Raw genomic sequence first — 20,698 nt, 5'->3', positions numbered from 1 at the left:
ATCATGATAATACACCACATTCTGTTTTAATCACACTGATGCTCCAGCGATGATAATAGGGATTTTTCGATATGCACGTCGACTAGTGGACTGCGACGAAAGTACGTCATAATATTCTGCTTTGTGTTGATGGTATACAAAGTCAGTCGAGCACATGATTGGAAGACACTGAGCATGTGCAAGCCATTCCTGACACGTCAACTTCATGATGACGAACGTGGATTTCGTTCAGATCACGCTCGTTCGAAATGTAGTAAACGAGCAATCAAATCCCTTTAATTTCCCTTTAAATCCTATATTAGACAGTTTCGCTCCACGACTAACGAATGGTACAAGAACATAGAAAATGTATTGTTAAATGTTCTTCATGTCAATAAATAAGAACCAAGAATTCTTCGTCGAAAGTTAGAGAATAAAAAGAACAGTTTTGTCCTGGGTTCTAGACAAACGACATATTTGCATTTTTTTTCCCTCAGCTCCGAAACTGCTGTTCCGGTTCACCTATCTTCGACAAAGACTTCCAAGCTGTGCTTTGTCATTTGGTGGACATTTTTCAAAATATTTACTGTTTACTTGAATCCGTTGTGCTCCGCGGAGCAACAACTCCCTACTGTCTACGCTGTAAAGGGGACAAAGGTTCTTTGGATGGGAAAATGTACACAATCATCAGTAGATATGAACTTGTTCTGACAGGGTAGGCATTCAACCATGTCGTGCGTATTAGTGGTCGTTAACAGATGGGTTTCAAGAAATTTCGCATGCTCCGGCAATAATTGTCCCGATGCAAATCTGCACGTTAAGCCGAAAACCTTACCCCCTTATCGTTACATTTTTTTTCTGAACTAAAGACTCTATTAGAATTCGAACTACCCTATGCCCTATGAGATATTGAGACGGGCGAAAATGTCACAGGAGCATACATAAAGCATGGCCTTAGGAAGCGGGGATGCAAAAAAAATCCTTAGGTATGCTGCGTGTATTAGGCCTATTCTCCATAGGCAGCACCCCCAGGTATTCCGGAAGATGTGTAAAAATTGCAAAAAATGTAACGAAAATTGCATTAATTTTGCAGTGGACCCCCTTTTCGAAGTTGACCTCCATGTAGTAGTGAAAAACCTGTTTTCTTCAGGGCCCTGGCATAATGCCCTGTCACTTACAGAAAAATTGCACATGTCTCCACGTTAATAATTAAAGCCCCTTTCACAATTGGTGGTGCGACTGCTTACAACCGTTGCGATTGTGTACAACTTATTGTAACCAAATGATCGCAAACGATCGCAAGAGCGATTGTGAAACCCCATCAATGCCCACGCATAGCTTTTAGATTATTTTTTATTGACAAGATACATCTATTTAATATACTCTAATATCACATATTAGAATAGTAAAATATAGTATGATATAATACGTCTACCATGTGATGAAAACTACAGTCATAGTCGACCTTATAATATACGGCGGTAAAAACATTCTAATTGAAGTTTAGCAAATCATATGCTGTCCCCCCATGCTCTTTTGTTTGGTGTTACCTGTGACCCCTCAAGGCCCATTTGTCGTTCACTTTACCCTTGACGTTTTACATAATTATATTCTTTCTTTCTTTCCTTCCTTATTTCTTTCAATCTTTCCTCCCTCCTTCCTTTCTCCTTTCATTTCTTTCTTTCTTTCTCTCTCCATTCCTTCTTTCTTTCCCTTTCCTTTCTTTCTTTCTTTCTTTCTCCCTTTCTTTCTTTCTTTCTTTCTTTCTTTCTTTCTTTCTTTCTCCCTTCCTTCCTTCCTCTCTTCTTTTCTTTCTTTCTTCCTTTCTTTCTTTTTTTCTTTCTTTCTTTCCTTCTTTCTTTCTCCCTTTCTTCCTTCATTCCTTCCTCCCTCCCTTCTTTTCTTTCTTTCATTTTATTTTCCTTCCTTTGTTCCTTTCTTTCTTTCTTTTTTTAATCTGTTTTCATCTTTTTCCTTGCTGTGCTTTCTCTTCGTCTTATGTTTCTTGCTCATCCCCGCTACTGAATAAACAATGAGCACAGTTACCTGTTTCGTTGATCTGACAGCTGAATCCAGTCGTCGTTTCCTCGCAAACTTCATCAGGCGGACACGGGTTAGAAAGACACGCTGCAAAAAGCGTAAAGAATAGCAACAAAAGCTCCCATAAAAATTGAATTAAATTATGCACGATTCAAATCATGATAATACACCACATTCTGTTTTAATCACACTGATGCTCCAGCGATGATAATAGGGAGTTTTCGATATGCACGTCGACTAGTGGATTGCGACGAAAGTACGTCATAAGAGTCTGCTTTGTGTTGATGGTATACAAAGTCAGTCGAGCACATGATTGGAAGACACTGAGCATGTGCAAGCCATTCCTGACACGTCAACTTCATGATGACGAACGTGGATTTCGCTCAGATCACGCTCGTTCGATATGTAGTAAACGAGCAATCAAATCCTTGCCCATTGATTGAAGCCACGTGGTGATTTACTCCAGCGTTCTGTATACCGTAAAGCAGACTATTATGACGCACTTTTGTCGCAGTCCACTAGTCGACGTGCAAATCGAAAACTCGCTAATATCATTATGTCTGGTAAACCTGCCCGGTAATAGCAGGAGGCGACGGAATTACATGCGAGTTAATACAACACTTGCGGCTACACGGGCCTAATCACTAGTGGCAGGCCATAGAAATTCATTCGAGCCAACCCATTGCTATTTTTTTTATTTTGATATGGCTGATTGACAAAGTGTATGCATATGATTGTCCATCTACAGTGCCGGCCGTGGGAAACGTCACAGTGCCCGCTAGGGCGAACGAGGTAGCCCGTAGCGGACATTTGAGGGGAGCGGACGAGGGAAGACGCCCGCGTCCACTCCCCTAGGACATGAGTGCCCTAGGGGAGCGCCGGGCGTCTATCCTTGGGTGTTTCCCTAGGATGTTCGGCCGTGCATTCTTGGTCGAAATAGGAGGTCTGATTTGACACATTCGTTCAAGACTGCATGTGATTTTTATCTCATATCAAGCATAAGTTTTTGATCATTTATCGTGGATAAAATCTGTTAAGAAAATTACAAAGTTTTGGGTTGATAACTGGGATTTTAGGCTTTTTCATCGAATGACTTATTGTGTTCGATTACACACTGGCACCAGCGTAAAGGGTCCTTTCCTATGAATATTATTCCGTGGTGTCCGTTATTTCATTCACTGACATGGTTAGTCGTGATCGTAAATGAGTTTCTGACAAAGGAGCAGGTATTTGTCGATGTTGACCCTACATTCCGGAGGTCGTCCTAGAACTATTTACTCTTCTTTCCCTGCATGGTCATCCTTTTTTTTTTTTATATACCCTGACATGCCTTTCAGGTGCGGATCTACGAGATGCAGATAAAAGGGAGAAGAAGAAAGCAAAAATGAAAGAAAATGCGAAAAGGAAGATGAGAAGGAAAGAGATAAGAGAAATAGAAAAAGTGAGAGAAGGGGAAAAAGGGGAGAAAGAGAAGAAAAAAAAAGGTGGTGGGGGGGGGGGGGCGAAGAGGAGAAAGAGAGAGAGGGGGTAAAGAAAAGAAATAAGGAAAAGGTGAAATGGAGAAGAAAACAGAAGGGATGGTGAGAAAGAAAGAAAAGAGGGAAAAGGAGAAAAGGAAAATAGATTGAAAATCGAAGGGGAAAAGAAGAGACAGAGGAAGAAAAGGAAGAAGGACAGAATGAAAAAGAGAGAAGGATAAGGAGGGGAAAATTTAATAAAATGAAGAAGGGAGACATAATAAAATGGAGTAAATAAACGGAGGAGGGAAGAGAAGGAAGGGTGCAGGAAAAGGTAAGAAGTACATGGGACAAAAGAAGTGGGAAGTAGAGGAAAAGAGAGAAAGCGGGAAGAAAATTTTGGGATATTGTCCAGTTTTTCATGTCAGAAAATACTTTAGTAACTTGCATCTGCCAATTTTTACGCTGATGACAAGTATTGAACATTGTTGCGCTCAATCTTGTAATTATTTTCTCTCACCATGCTCACAATTTCCTGCTCTCGTTGCATCAATTAAAAACTTGTCCCGAATTAACATCCACTCATTCAAGAAAGAAGAAAGACAAATGAAAGAAAAAGGCAAAAAGGAAGGGATCGAAGGAAAATGAGAAGGAAAATAGAAAAAGTGAGAGAAGGAGAAGGGAGCGAAGAAAAGAAGGGGAAAGGGGAGAAAGAGAAAACAGAGGGGGCTTATTGTTTCATTTGTAATATGGATACCCTATAGTTCTGCAGTACTTAGTTATGAAACTTGTTTTACCCAGTAATGCTCACGCGTGATGATTAAAAGGGTTTTCGACTATATAGAGGTGAACCGGGACGGGGCTTTCATTCTTTAACTTGGCTTGACTAACTCCTTTGTTCCCCGAAAAGAATTGTTAGGTTTGATAGTTAGCGTTTGCGTGAGCACCCACCAAAACTCTTAAAAGAAAAGAATGGTTTGTATAGCTCCATTCTTGCTTTGTCGGCAAGTGATAATTAATTCGTTAAGTACCCATTGCACACACTACGTCATAGTAGCTTTCGAAAACATACTTTTACTTGGGTATGTGTTTAAACATTGAAGCTAAATGTGCTAGATTTTTTTTAAATAGTTACATTATGTAAATAGCTTTTGCTGATTTGCTCTGAAGCGCATTGAGCAATCAAGATGGAAAGTGCACTTTACAAATGTCATGTATTATTATTTTTAGCTGCCATATAACACTGAATTCTGTATTATACCAAGTTGTGACTTGGTTTTATAATTTCCAATTCATGACAAAATATATTTCGAAGGAAAATCTTGCTTTACTGAAATAAAATAAATATATAAATAATGTTTATAACTTTAATTGATGTCCGACAAATCTATCAATATAAAACCGCAGTTCGTAAATATGATAATTAAATCTTTACTTCGACGTCAATTATTCGTGTTATTATCATCATGTAGGTGTATCAGGGATATTAATATTCGTTTTAATCCCATCTATAATTTTGTATAAAATTGCGCGAAATTTATGCGTTGTTCTCACTATGAAGCTGGAACCCCTCTTCACTTTTTTCATCCTCCTCTTCCTTCTTCTCCTTTATTATTTCCTCCACTTTCATCTCTTCCCAATTCGAATATCTACCAATGTAACTTAAAAACCGCAATAGAGAGCAGGTAATGTAATCAGATGTTTTAGCAAAAAGATAAATCTGTTACATCTATTACATTTAGGTAAATTTATATTTTTTATAAGGTGACGGTTTTAGAGACCCGATTTGAACCGAAATGAAAAGAACATCCTCATTTATTGTTGTTAGCGCATCAACAAATTAATCCCCCCCCCCTCATTTCTATGAACATCCTGTCATAAATTGGGAAGCGGATGTGATCAAAGGAGATCAAATGTGTGGGCGGGGAGCAAGACTCTACCAGACTGTTGACAATAACAAAAGAACCAAATAAAAAATCGATGAGCACAACCAGTTTTGCTGGTGTTTGCTTTTTGCACGTCTACTTTATATGATCTTCGTCATACTAGTATTCGTTTTCACGTACCTTTCATTCCCTCTATTAGGGTTTTATCAACCATGTCAACGAATTGACGATCCCAATATTGACCGCACGTTTGTTTTAACGTAATGAGAATTCGCAAATGCCCTTGATATTCATAATTCTGTTTTATTTTAAGTTTGTCATTAATGTTTGTTAACATTCACTCTGTTAATAACTTGTCAATTTTGATTAACAAAAAAATCAAGTCTGCTTATTAATGCTTTTTATCTATTTCAATTATTTTTTGTTGATATGCCTTTCTTTCTTCTTTCCTGATTCCACCCTGTGCACCCCATCAAACTCAAGGAAGAATGTTTCAAATGTTTTCTAGTTATTACACTGTTCATAATAAGGAGATGGGATTAGGTGTATAGTTTACGCTGAAAGGAGAGGAATGGGTACGTATGGAAAAAAATTATCCCAAAAGATAGAGAATTGATCTCCATTGTGTTATATTTTTATAAACAAGTTTGTACGATACATGTATGCCTCCCACGCAAGGCGTAAGGAAAAAAGTTTACATAAGGCATCAAATTAGATTAATTGATTAGAATCATTGCGGTAAATGAAAAACAATAATTTCGATGCTCCAGGCAGGGTGACCAGATTACACAAAATTAAATACGGGACAATCGACAAAGCACTATGTACCATCGGATCGACCGAGCCAGGCCAAAAAATCAACAAAAAGGCTACACAATGTTAGACTTGTTAACAAAATATATTAAGAAAGGGGAAGGGAGGGTGAGCGGAAGAAAGAAAAGAGAAAAATAATGAGGAAACAAGAAATGAATTTAGAGGAAAGAAAAAAAGGAAAAATTAAAAGGAAAAAAGTTTGAATAAAAGAGAGAACGGTTTCCGTTATTAATTGTAATGAATAAAGAAAGAAAAAATAAAATAAAGGAAGGGAAGATGAATAAATGTGTGAAAGAAAAAACATAAGGGGAGAAAAGAGAAAAGTAAGAAAAATGGAGGAAAAGAGAAAGAAGGAAAGAAAAAGAATTCATTCATTATTTGAAAGAAACAGAGACAGAAGAAAACATGAAGGAAGAAAGGGAAAGAGGGAATAAGGGAAAAGAATTAAAAGGGAAAACAGAATAAAAAAAATAAAATAAAAATAACATCAAAAAAAAAAAATAATAATCTACAATAGATTCCGATCACGCTAGTTTAAAAACATAATGGTCTATCACAAGATAACCAAAGTACATGCACATGTAAACATAATGCAATGTACCCTAGGGTACCCGAGGATAAGTGCGGGCACGGCCAATATTATATAGCACGCAGGAAACTGCGGGCGCGTCTAAACGCCCTAGTCTGCTCCCCTTGAATACCCTCGGTTAGACGCGAAAGCCCCCTCGGGTGTTTGCGTGCTCGGGCGTGACGTTTCCTGCGGCCGGCACTGTAACACTGATTCTATTTTTGGTAATTATTGAACTTCCTTTTCCCAAATTGGGAAGAAATATCACCAACTTTGGACTATATTTTGACTGGCGGAAGGATTAGGGCTATTTTGCTGTTTGAGGTGATGAATCTGCTCCCCCCGACGGTGTCTTCAAACACGCCAATTTATTTTTAAAATGAGCCGGTCGAGGGACCCTTTTCTGGTCAGATATGGATTGCCAGGTATATATCCTATCCACTGGTAGTAAACATTCGACCCCCGAATTTCATCCTTATTTTTTATGAATTTTTTAAAGTGCCAATTTAACACACGAGTCTATGGGGAATGAATTAGGCATGTGAGACCTCTAACATCTAAGACGGCAAATAGGGGGGTAGGTGAAGCTTTATGCTCCATTTAGAAGGGGCAGAAAACTCGCCCAATAGAAATGGGGGAACAAATTGGCAAAAGATGGAAAAAAGACATTTGTATATATTTCTTTCATTTCGTTTTTCTCTTACTCAAGTGGCTTGTAGAAATTGTGGTTTTCAATAGTCAAAACTGGGAACAAATCAACGCCCCTATACGATTGCATGGATTATTGTACCAGGCGAATGTGCAGAGGCGGCACTGGCCATACGACCGCCCCCCCCCTCATCTGAATTTGCAAAGAATACTTTTGCCCTGCGATGTGTTGTGCGACATGTTCTATTTTTTAAGTGATGATGATAATATACCAAATTTTGAAGTGAAAACCTAATTTTGTTTTTCTGTTTGGGGGCCTTTAGTTTGGATATAAAGTTAAAGAAAGACTGGAGTGATTACCTTTTTTATATTGTCAAAACAAGTTTCCTCTAACCACCCTTCACTCTAAAATCCTTTTATTTCATTATTAATTTGTTCCATTTTCAGTCTCGATACATTTGCGGTTCTATTCAATCAGGGTATATATCACTTTTTAGTTAAATTTCCCTTGAAAGCATGATTAGTATCTTTGTAACGACTCCTTATCACAATAAACAGCTTAATTTGCGCGTCTGTTTAAAATGCACATCATGCAAAAGGAATACGATTTATTGCGTCAATGGTTCAAAATTAATCTAATGGAAATAAATGCTACTAAAACAAAAGTCATGGTATTTGGCACCAAACGTAAAGTAAAAAATCAGATTCTCAGAATTTCTCACGGGGAAGATTACCTCGAGAATGTATTTTTTTTTATTTTTTTTTTATTTCAATATATTTAACCAGGGTAGCCCACTCAGCAATAAACTGGTCTCCCGTGGGGCCCTGGAATACGCATGTATGTAACGTAACGCATACTAACTACCTACTCTTGACCAGAGTCTAAACTGGTCAGGTTACAGCCCGATAGACCGCGGGTCCGATAGACCGCGGGTCCGTTAGACCGCGGGTCCGATAGACCGCGGGTCCGATAGTCCGCGGGTCCGATAGACCGCGGTGTGTGTAAAATTATGATCAGGATCTATTGAATTCCAGTGTCATCAAGAGGTCAAAAGGTCGATGATACGAGTCCATGGGGTTCTATAACGATGACCCACAGGACAATCGCCCCCTGACATCTACTTCAAGGAAAATATCATCCCCATATTTTTATCGTCGGGGATTGTTACCCCCCCCCGGAAATTTACCCTCTAGACGCCATACGAAGCCTCTAAAATGCCATCGACTTGACGACATGGCGAGATACTTTATCTTGCCATGTCGACTAAATAAGCATATTATGTCCGCATGGCGAGATACATTATCCTGCCAAGTCAGTCCTCTTATAGAAAGTTATATGTCATCATGGTGAGATATTTTATGTTGCCAAGTCGACTTAAATAAGTTACATGTCACATGGCGATATATCGGGTTTCTTGCCGGGACTTGTACACATCTCGCCATGCGGACATATCGACTTGACAAGATTGAATATATCGCTGTGTCGAAATAATAAGCTTATTAATTACTTAGGCGGCGGAAGCGGGGGGAGACATTTCCCCCTAAATTTGAGGTGGGGGACGGTCCCCCCTAAATTTTTAGTTGAGAACCTTTTTTTTTTGCTTGTCATTTTTTTTCTACGTCCCCCCCCTAAATTGAGGTAGACCCCCCTAAAATATTTTTGTCCCCCTAATTTTGGTTGATAACCTTTTTTTTCTTGTCAAAAAAATTTGGTGGTCCCTACTAAAAGTTTGGTTGATTTGCTTGTCAAATTTTTACCTGTGTCCATCCCAAAATTTCAGGTGGACCCCGTAAATGTTTTGCCTTCCGCCACCAATGATTAATTAAGACATGGTAAGACAAAGTACCACGCCATGTCGTCACGTTGATGGCATTTTCACGGCTCCGTACTAGGGGTAATTATCCGGGGTAATTGTCTGGAGGGTAAATTTCCGGGGGGGGGGGGGTAACAGTCCCCGGCGGTAAAAATATGGGGATGAAATTTTCCTTGAAGTAGTTGTCAGGGGGTGATTGACCTAATTGGGTTATTGTTATAGAACCCAGGCGCGGATCCAGGATTTCGTGGGGGGGGGGGGGGCAAATTTTACCTGATGTTTGGCGTCCATGTGTACTTTTCGAAAAATGGCGCCCACTCCCTCCCGGCCAGGCTATCCTAAGTGCCTTAAATGGATTTTGAATTATCTTATAATCACATTTAAAAAAAAATAAAGACCACTTTTAACTGCGTTCTTGAAAAAAAAAATCCATGAATATATAATGTAATATCAATGGGAGCGCGAAGCACGAGCGATTTTGGGGGCTTTCAATTTGGTTTAACTACTCACCAATGTAGGCACTACTAGAATATTGTGTGAACGGGAGCTGTATAGTTTCTGTACTGTTGTTTTAGTATACCCTTCAATAATATTAATGATAACCTCTTGGGAATAATGCAATCTCGACTAATTCTCCTCATCAGTGGCGTATTTATTTAGCATAGGTGCACGGGGGGGGGGGGGGGGGGCGAGGGCACCAAGATAAAAAAAATAAATGAAATGGAAAGGGGGTAGACGTTAAAGAAAATCTGAGATTTTATTCCTAAAAACACACTGAGGTATCTCACAAGGCCTAAATAAATAATGAGAACGCGAAGCGCGATCTGATTTTTTTTTATTTTTCCTGAAAGCCTAAGTCAGGGGCGGACCCAGCTTCCGCCTATAGGGGGAAGGGGCCATTTTTTTCACCCATATTTTCCCCGATCGGCCGCTCAAAGTTGATTTTTTTTTCTTTGAGAGGGGTTGTCCCAGTGCCGTAATGAGCCAACAATTTCGAGGGGGCTCGATATGGCGTATCGCATAAAATTGATAAGAAGTTGCCAGTGAGCGAAGCGAGCAAGCAAATATGTTGACATTTCTATTACAAGAATACAAGGTTGTGATAGATTTTGACATAATATTTGGAAAACAATATTATATTTCATCCTAGTCCCTTTCCTTTTCTCTCTATTTTTTCTCAGTCTTGATTCTCTCTTTTTTTGGGAGGGCAAAACGCCCATGTCCTAACAGTCATTTCCTAGATTTACTTTATAAGCAACATAATGCGAGCGCGAAGCGCGAGCTGAACATTTTTGATATTCCAACCTAAAAAGATGAGATTTCAAATCCCCCAATGGGACATTCGATTCATGTTTGTCAATCATGAAAAAGGATGGGTAATTTTTGGTATCTTCCTACAATAATAATGCGAGCGCAAAGCGCGAGCTGAAAATTTTTGATATTCTGATTCGAAACTGGATAATTTTAGCACGTTTTGAATAAGATCCAGCTTTGTATCTCAAAAAACATGCGTGTGCGTGTTTTAAAGTTAGACAGAATCCTGGCAATCTGAATACATTTCATTTTTCATCATAAAAATCAATAATGCGAGCGCAGAGCCCGAGCTGAAAATAATATTTGAAACTCCGATATGAAAAGGGTCAATTTAAGCACTGTTTACAGCACTGTGTATATAGGGAAATTTGATAGCACTATATAAATAATGCGAGCGCGAAGCGCGAGCTGATATGTTATTATTATTTTGACCTAGGATCGAGACATTTTAGGCCTAAGGACATTTTGTCATCATATAAGAATGATGACTATCTTCTATTTCTTTTCCTAAAACTTGTTAATATCTATTTCTGAAAAGGGACAATTTAGTTGTTATGAATTCATAGACATTTTATTTCACATTTATTAATCTGTTAAGCCTAATGAGTGTGTGAAATATGTTGACAGTGCATGAGGCCTGAAAACTGGATATTTTAAGTATTTTTGTAATCATGAATAGGATTCTTTGGTTGATATAATTGTAGCAAATAATGCGAGCGCAAATCGCGATCCGGAATTTTTTAATGAGGGGATTTGAGTAGTTTGTTATAGAATTAATATATAGGCAGCGCTAGCTCATAGGCCTTTATTATTTGTTTACGATCGAGACACCTGAAAAGGTATATTTAGAGAATCTTATATGAAAAACAAAAATACAATAGGTAGGCCTACTTGGCAAATAGTGCGAGCGCACAAAATGTTGCAATTGTTGATTCAAACCATAAAACGGACATTTTCCAGAGCACTTAAAAACATAAATTGGTAAATAAAACAAAATGAAAGATCGATGTCCGAGCTGAATTATGTTTTGTATATTGATATAAAAACTTGATAACTACATATCAGCCTATTGAGCAAGATATGTATCTCATCGAGCAGGCATTGCGAGCGCGATGCGCGAGCGAAACTTTAATATAGTGACATTAAATATTTTCAAAAATTGTTTTCCAAGTCTACTCCTGACCTTATTTTATTCACTCGTCTTCCTCCTTTTATGTTTCGTCTTCTTTTTTCTCCTTTCTTTCCCCTTTTTTTTCTTTTACCGTTTTTCCCAATTTATTTGCTCTGTCAATAGGGGGGAGGTTGGCCTCGGGCCGCCTCGATCCGCCTATGTTAGTAGTTGTTATGATGAACACGATGCATATCTATTAAGAAATGAATGCGACCGCGAAGCGCTAGCTGAAAACTTTTATAATGATCAAATGAAAAATACATTTTCAGTTGTCAGGTAGAATATCAAATATTTTCAGCTTGTGCTTCTCGTTAGCATAAAAATCTGTAAGGTCGGGATGCGTATATAACTAAACAATTTTATTGATGCCAGCGCGAAGCGCGAGCTCAAATTTTTTATATACTGACTTAAGAAGGACTAAGGTATAATTCCTATTCTAATTGCCTGTCCCTTTTCTCTTCTTTTTTTCTGTTTCTTACCCCTTTTTTGCGCCACCATGGGGGGGGGGGGGAAATCTTTGCCCCCTGGATCGGCCTATGTATGTTGACTTGAAAAACACTAACACTTACATGTGGGATTGAAGCAGAGGATGCATACCTCATTAATCAAATATTGCGAGCGCGTAGCGCGAGCTGAATTTGATAATAACCCTTTTTTGTGAGCCTGAACAGGGTATCTATCTCGCTAAACAGACTAAAAACTCGAAAACATTGTTTTTGTCTGTTATCGTAAAAACGGGATATTTTAATTCAGCTGCATTAATTTAAGTTTTTTGGGCAGGACATATTATATTTCAGTATAAACAGGCAATACGAGCAATGTTGAGCCCCGGTCGAAAATGAATTTCCATGAAGCCCTCTAAGTTCAAGGTCAATTTGGCGCCCTCGGTTGAACATAAACTTGGCGCCCCCATGTGAAATATAACTTTGCCCTCCCTCCCCTCTCTGAAACATGTATTTGTCGCATTATGGTCAAAATTCAAATTAGCGCTCCCATAGTTCGAACATCAATTTGGCGCCCCCTCCCAGTTCAAACATCAGTTCGGCGCCCCATAGTTCGAACGTCATTTTGGAGCCATCAAATCGACGTCCAGGTCAACATCTCCCTCTTCCGTTTCCCATCTCCTTTTCTTTCTTTTTTCTTTCTCTTATCCTCATTCTTTCTCTCTTTCTTTCCCCCTCTTCCTTTCCCCCTTTTCTTCTCTTTTTCCCCCTCTTTTCTTTCCCCCTTTTCTTCTCTTTTTTCTGTCTTTTCTTTCCCTCTTTTCCTCTCTCTCTCTCTTTTCTTATCTTTCTTCCCATCTTCCTCTCTCTTTAAATAATATTCGCTTCCTCCCTCTTTTTTTCTTCTTTTCCCCCTTTTCCTTACTCCGTTCTTTTCTTTTCTTTCTTTTCCCTCTTCCACTTTTTTTCTCTTTCCCCCTTTACTTCTCCCTTTTTTTCTTTCCTTTTCCCCTTTTTCTCTTTTAATATTTTTTTTCTTCTCTCCCACCCCTTCCTCCCTCTCTCTCTTTCTTCTCTTCTTTTCCCCGGCCTCTTCCTCTCTCTCTCTTTTTTCTTATCTTTCTTCCCATCTTCCTCTCTATTTAAATATTCTTCTCTTCCTTCCTCTTTTTTTCTTTTTCCTCCTTTTCCTTTCTCCTTTCTTTTCTTCTCTTCCTTTTCCCTCCTCTCTTTTTTCTCTTCTTTGCCCTTTTCTTCTCCCTTTTTCTATGTCTTTCCTTTCCCCTTTTTCTTCTCTTTTTTTTCTTCTCTTCCTTTCTCCTTACTCTCTTTTCTATTCTCTTCTTTTCCCATCTTCCTCTTTCTTTTTTATTCTCTCCCTTTTCCCCTCTACCCCCTCTTTTTTGAGCTGGGGGTGAGGCAGTTCCCCCTCGGCCCCCCATGGATCCGCACCTGATAGAACCCCATGGCCTCGTATCATTTGACCTCTTGATGACATTGGAATTCACTAGATCCTGATCATAATTTTACACACACCGCGGTCTATCGGACCAGCGGACTATCGGACCCGCGGTCTATCGGACCCGCGGTCTAACGGACCCGCGGTCTATCGGACCCGCGGTCTATCGGACCCGCGGTCTAACGGACCCGCGGTCTATCGGACCCGCGGTCTATCGGGATGTCCCCACTGGTCATTACATATATCGAATACAATTAGAAAGATAAATAGAGCAATAGCGTGCATTAGGAGGATAAAGTCATTTTTAACAGAGAAAATCCTTGCACAGCTATATTACTCGTTTATTCTACCCCACATAGACTATTGTTCGGTGGTTTGGGGAAAATGTAACAAAACGGACTTGATAAAACTGCAACGCACCCAGAACAGATATGCAAGACTAGTTCTTAACGCAGACAACACACCAAAGAAACTTTACTAAACAGTCTCGGATGGCAAAGCGTTGACAGTAGAATTAACTATCAGTATTGTATCTCAGTCTTTAAAATACTTAATGACTTAGCACCCTATTACTTGAATGGTCTTGCCACAAAACGTCACCCGCCATTCTACATTAAATCCACTGTTCATACCAAAACCCCGTACTGAATTTGAAAAAGATCATTTTGATTTGTAGCCCCAAGTATCTACAACAAACTACCAACCTATATTCGTACAGCAACTACACTCAATTATTTTAAGACCCAAATACGCACAATCAACCTGTCATCATTGTTAAAATAATGCAGGACATTTTCTGGTTCATTTTTATTATAATAATAGAAGCCAATACTTTTGATGTCGTGCTGGTTACCGGTTTCCTTTTCCCTTTTTATGTCTTGTTTTGTTATGTTTTTAGTTAAGTTTTTAGTCTAGTTTAGTTTAGTTCAGTTTAGTTTATTTTAGTTCAATTAAGTTTAATTACATATGTGTTGTGTTATTTTGTGTAGTTCTATCTGTATGGTTTTGTACATTATAAGTTCTCATTTGTATTGAAATATTCATGTAACAGGGCTCTTTTGAAAAGCAAGCCTCTTGGTTCTGAAAAGATTTTTTAAATAAGACTGAAATAAATAGATAAATGAATAAAATGCATGCCCATACTGCATCCTATCTGAAAGACATTTGATGATGATGCGGCATTATGGTTGCAAAGCATTCTTCAAATCGTCATTAATTTTCTCGAAAAATAATTAAAAAAGCGTCCTTCGTGAAATTGACACGAAATGATGATCATTGATGGCTCGTTGTCGTTTTTTAAATTTTGACTATTTCACTTTTCTATTACAACCAAAGGTTAATTAAATTGAATTAATTAAACAAATTCCATGGCCAAAACAGACAATCGAATCATGCAATATTTAAAGGATATGCTACAAAAGGTCTTTTGGCATTTTCTCTTGCATGTCCACGGCCGTTGGAAACTTTCTTCCTCATTATGGGTACTCAGGGTCGTATTTGTGAACATCCGGGGGGGGGGGGGGGGGGGAGGGTACCTCTCTACTTCGCAAGGTTGGGGTAACATATACAAATATACCAATATTCATTTATCTCCGGAGCCAGTGGGACAATGAACAAAAAATTGCCACAGCATAAATTCAAGGTGAGGCGTAATTCTTTGAACGTTGAAATAGAAAATCTTGAGCTGACAAACACAACAAAAACAAAAATCTTAAAGAACATCTTTAATAACAGCGATCAAATTGGACAAACTGTCCATATACGAGAACAGTGAATTGAATATCCACATCTTAATAATTTGAAAGAGAAAGTGTCTTTTCCAGATATTTTCTAATCAAAACTCTTTACAGGACCGATTGTTTGTTCAATAAAGCTTGTTTGTTGTGAATTACCCGACATAAAATGACTAAATATATAAACTGTCAAATCATACACAAAGCAAATCAACAATATGTGTGATCAGTAACCAGACGAGCAATTTAATTGTTAGTTGACATAGTGTTCAATTAATTTCGATCACCTAATGAACACTTTCCTGAGCTCAAACACTGATAATTTCTATATTGAGTGTTTAAAAAATATTCACCATTATCAATATGTCTCACCAATAAAGAAAGGCCATGTGAAAAGGCAGTAACAATTACCCAATTTAGTTTTGTTTTGATTTGATGAAACTATTTAAAAAACATGGAAGTTAGATTGCCTTAATTACTTTAACCTGGAGTAGCGTTAACAATAAACGTCGCCCATATTGTATCACGAATCGAAATAGTTGTAGGACCAGGGGCGGATCCAGGATTTTCCAATAGGGGGGCACATTTTCCCGAAGAAAAATTGGACAAGCAAAAAAAGTTTTCACTATCATATTCAGAAGGGGAGGGAGCACACTTCTGTTTTTACGGCATTTTTACATTACAAATTTCAATTGTGCATCTCAAGGGGGGGGGGGGGGGCACGGGCCGGCTGTTCCCCCCCCCCCCGTATCCGCCAGTGTCTATGACATGTCCTCCAACATTGTAACGATTGCTACCGTTGACTGGAGAAGAAATGGCTGGAATCCTAAAGGATATGAAGATTTGTTGTTATTAATTAATAAACAAACTCGGGGCACTCTTGTTAATTCACTTTGTTGTTGTTGGACAGCGTGATAATTCCGCAGCTATATTTTCATCTGTATATTCTTGATTGTATTTCAAGGCGATGTCGAAGCTCGTAATAATTATGAGATGTTAACGGATGGCTGAAGCTTATAACTCTACATATTATGTGTGTGAAATGAGAGTATAAGACACGAAGGTAAAATGGAATAGTTTGTCATAAAACACATATGACGAAAACACTGGAACTGGGGTTAAGGTTCAAGATTCTTTTCTTGGTCGACGTGTGCATACAAATAAATTTGTTTTCCAATTGATTTAATATTAAGTATACATAAAGATGGAAAATATAATATCATAATATTGAAAATTGTACATACATGCAAACAAATTAAATTGTTAATAACGCTATGCAATTACTATTTAACACTCCGAAAATTTCATAGTGCATGCATGTGTGTGATGGAAGGTCGGTATGCGGCTATAACACCAGAACACCGCAAGGCACCTTGAACAAGGGTCGTGTGATCCAGTGGTTAGAGCATTGGACTCATAATCGCAAGGTTGTAAGTTCGAATCCCAACTCTGCCATTGTTTTCACTTTGATAAAAAGGCCCGAGAGTGATATCTGTCGTTTATAAGGTCATCCACTATAAACTAGATGTAAAATGTTTCCTAGGTAATTGGTTATATACCAGCTTGGCGTTTACCAGCAAAGTACTGTCCTGTCGAGTTCCTACGGGAGTTACCATAAACAGAAACACATGCGAGACAATGCCATTAAACTCAACTGTCTAGTTTATGTGAGACAGGGAGGATTCAAACAACAATAGAATATTGCTACACTCTTAAAAATATTGGGTAAAATTTTAACCAACACTAGGGTAATTATGTGTCCAACCAATTTTAGGCAGTATTTTACCTAATGCGTGAAGTATATTGTCCAGTAAGGTTAAAAAATAAGCAGCAATTACTTAAGAATGAGCAAAATTCTCATCACACTGGATCAATAAAAATGCCCAATGTTGGTTTGACACACAATTACCCTCATGGAGCATTTTTACCCAATATTTTTTAGAGTTTATCAGTCCACAATGACATTTTGCAGTGTGTGTATTTGAGTTTTGTCAGACGTGTATCAATCAGAAATGATTATTTACGTCTGGGACCGACCTTTAACGTCACCATCCGAAAGACGTGACCAGGGCTCGAACCTCTGCATCAATTTGTAACTTCCCCACATAGCTTGGATTACAGGCGCACGCCACAACGCCCAGTTGAGTTTAAACAAACATAACATTGTCATTTTTCTCCAAAAAAATGTAGTGTAAGAAAATTATTGCATTTAAAAGATTCGCTTATTTTTTTAAATACGGTAATATTCAAATGATGGGCAATAGGTCTACATGAACAAAGAAGTATTATAAAAATATGATCTGCTTCACGTTATTTTTCAAAATCTTTGAATGAATTTACATGTCTATATCTGTAATATCTACAAGTATTTCACAACTTCAGGTATTGGCATCGATAGTAAAAAATAGTGGTGACAGTTACTGCGTCTTTGGAAATAAAACACTCATTAACCTCTAATTTTCGACGTCCTACGTCTTTGTCAGGATAGGGTTATTACGATGTCCTGAAGTAGAAGCACAGCCTTTACATGAATTGCAAAATGCACCATTTTGAAGCCCCCATTGAAACAAAAAGAATTTTCTACTATATCGAGAATTTGAGATCAATAAAATGTGTTATTGGCAAGACGCATATACTGTCACCCCTATTTCATAACGTACAATTATGCACATTTGAATGGCGGTTCGGTTGGTTCAGAGTAGGTTCGTTGGAGTGTGTCTGCATCAATAGCGACTTTTCGCAACTGTAACGGGGACGGATTCAAGAACACAGTAAATGTACTAAAAAATGCTCTCAAAATTCAATGAACAGCTGTGAGGACTTTGTCGAAGATTTATGAGCCAGAACAGCAGTTCCGTCCTTTGTCCAGAGTCCAGGACAAAACGGCTGTTTCACCCATTTTCGACAAAGGCTTATTGGTTGTGCTTTGTCATAAAGGGCATTGGCAATACATATTCTATGTTCTTTTAGGCGTCGTTGAAGCGAAAAAAATCCTACTGGGACCACTTGCATAAAACTTTTTGCCGTAAAAAACTCTGGCAAACAAAATACCATTTATGCAACGGGTCCCTGGGTGGTGTTTCATAAAGCTGTTCGTAAGTTAAGAGCGACTTTAAGAACGACTGGTGATCCTTTCTTGTGGTAAATGGTAGATTCATTGGAGATGCTTTAGCGCGAAAGAAAGGATCACCAGTCGTTCTTAAAGTCGCTCTTAATTTATGAACAGCTTTATGAAACGACCCCCTGGTTTGATTGATAGTGAAATTGATAACAGTTACATGTATCAAGTTTACTCTAAATCACGTGACTTACCTGGTCTGGTACAAGCATAATATGTCCCTCCCCTTGCCCCTTCGGGAACAACATTTGCCAGCATCTCAGGGACGAAGGGGGTCAATTTCGCGACGTACTGAATGACGTTGCCATTGACTTCAACACGTGGGCAGGACGGTATTAGGTACGGGCATGACCCTAGGCTCTCCGATGCACCTGTCATGAATAAATAGACAGATGGATGAATGAATAAAAACATCATTAAATGATAAACAAATAAATAAATGAATGAATAAACGAATAAATTCACAAATATTTCAATAAACGTTTGGTAACTTTTATGGAATACAAAACTCTACTCTCTCCACTGTAAAAATGAAAAAGTGCTAAATTAGCACTTCATTTTTTACAGAACGATCCTTTGAGCCAATTGAAGAAGAATAATTATGCAAACGAGGGTAATTGTACGTTAAAAAATGTTCATTTTGATGTTATATATCATGTGTACTTTTGTGTAGTACATTTCTATGTTATTTCCCATTTTTGTTATTGAATTGCATTGATATCATATAAATTAAGTGCATAAGATTCGTACGTTATCTTTCTATTGCTGATGATTTATTCTTGTTATTGAGACAGTTTACAAACGATATATAACATTGGAGAGCAATTGTTTTCATCAAGACCATATATTATCATGATTTTCTGATCACCATTATGATTTTTTATCATACAGGCGATTTAGCATCATGATCATTATGATGATGATCCACAGCAGTTATATTGCGCCATATTTCTGCTAAAAATATTAATAGGCTCATCCAATATTAAGTTGATAACTACACATCTCGTGGGTGTTTCAGAAAGCTTTTCGCAAGTTATGAGCGACTTTACGTACGACTAGTGATCCTTTCTTTTGCGCTAAATCAACATCAATAAAATTTGGTGTATAGATTTTTTAGATTTAGATTTATTGATTTATTCCATTTCTTTTCTTTCCATTTTTCACATACAAGTCAAAAATACATAAATACAAATACATAAATACAATTACAAAAATGAACAAAAGTAACGACCTTATACATTTGCAAAGATTGGGTAATTATACGAACAAAATACGATACTTATATATCCTCATTTTATAAAACTTAACATTCTTAAAAGCTTGAGTATTCGTGTGTTTGTTAAAAAAGAAAGGGGTGAAATAAAAAGAGAGACCAACTGAGAAGCTAGGCTCGTTGGACGCTGATCTCTCGAATTCGTAAATAATGTAAATAACGTAATATAATGTAAACTTGGTAAATGATCATTCATCAATAGTAGGAAAATCGCTGAACATATGGAAGATAAATACATGGCCATGGATGATATAACAAACAAAAAAACAAACAAACAAACAAAACAAAACAAAACAAACAGAACGATGGACGGGGGACAAGGAGAAAGAATAAGAAAAAAAAAAAAAACGATAAGGAAAAGACAAATAAGGAAGAGGGAGTGGGGGAAAGGGGTCGGGGGGAGGTGGGATCTGTATGATTATCAAGTAATTGAGGTTTGTTGTGAGTAGGGGGAAGTAGTGAATTTTTAACCTTTAATTTAAATGTACCTATACTTAAGCTCTCTCTCGTATTTAGGGGAAGGGAATTCCAAAATTTGGGGGCAGTAAATATAAAAGTGTTCTGTGTAAATGCTGTACGAGTCCTTGGCAGATGATACAAATTGATTTGTCTAGTTGGGTAACGGTGAATTTCATTATTGACTCGAAATATGTTGTTAAAAATGGAGGGTAACCCTTGGTTGTTATACTGATACATAAGAATCGCAAGATTCAATCGATAAATATCGTAAATTTTTAGAATATTGTTTGATTGGAAAAGACCGTCTGTATGATGTCTAAAATCAACCTGATTTATGATCCGCATAGCTTTTTTTTGTAAGAGTAATACTTTATTTAACATATATGTTGCACTGTTTCCCCAGGCGAGTATTCCGTAATTCAAGTGGGGGTAAAACTAATGTTGAATATAAAGATTTCAGAATGTTAGGGGGGAATACCCATTTGAGCTTGTTTATTACACCAACATTTCTAGATATTACCTT

General features: G+C 37.8%; 1 protein-coding gene across 1 annotated transcript in view; it reads right to left on the bottom strand.

Moving 5' to 3' along the window:
* Positions 1-20,698, bottom strand: part of LOC129280153 (EGF-like repeat and discoidin I-like domain-containing protein 3) — a 49,420-nt gene that overhangs the window by 17,669 nt on the left and 11,053 nt on the right. The window contains exons 2-3 of the mRNA XM_064112586.1: positions 18,638-18,814; positions 2,026-2,106 (exon numbers count right to left, since the gene is read on the bottom strand). Coding sequence (XP_063968656.1) covers positions 2,026-2,106; positions 18,638-18,814 — 258 coding nt within the window. The remainder of the gene's footprint in view (positions 1-2,025; positions 2,107-18,637; positions 18,815-20,698) is intronic.

Source organism: Lytechinus pictus, chromosome 17 (assembly GCF_037042905.1).
Source record: "Lytechinus pictus isolate F3 Inbred chromosome 17, Lp3.0, whole genome shotgun sequence".
NCBI classification, from domain to species: Eukaryota; Metazoa; Echinodermata; class Echinoidea; order Temnopleuroida; family Toxopneustidae; genus Lytechinus; species Lytechinus pictus.
The sequence above is the reverse complement of the archived record's forward strand: the minus strand, read 5'-3'. Positions and strand labels throughout refer to the sequence as shown.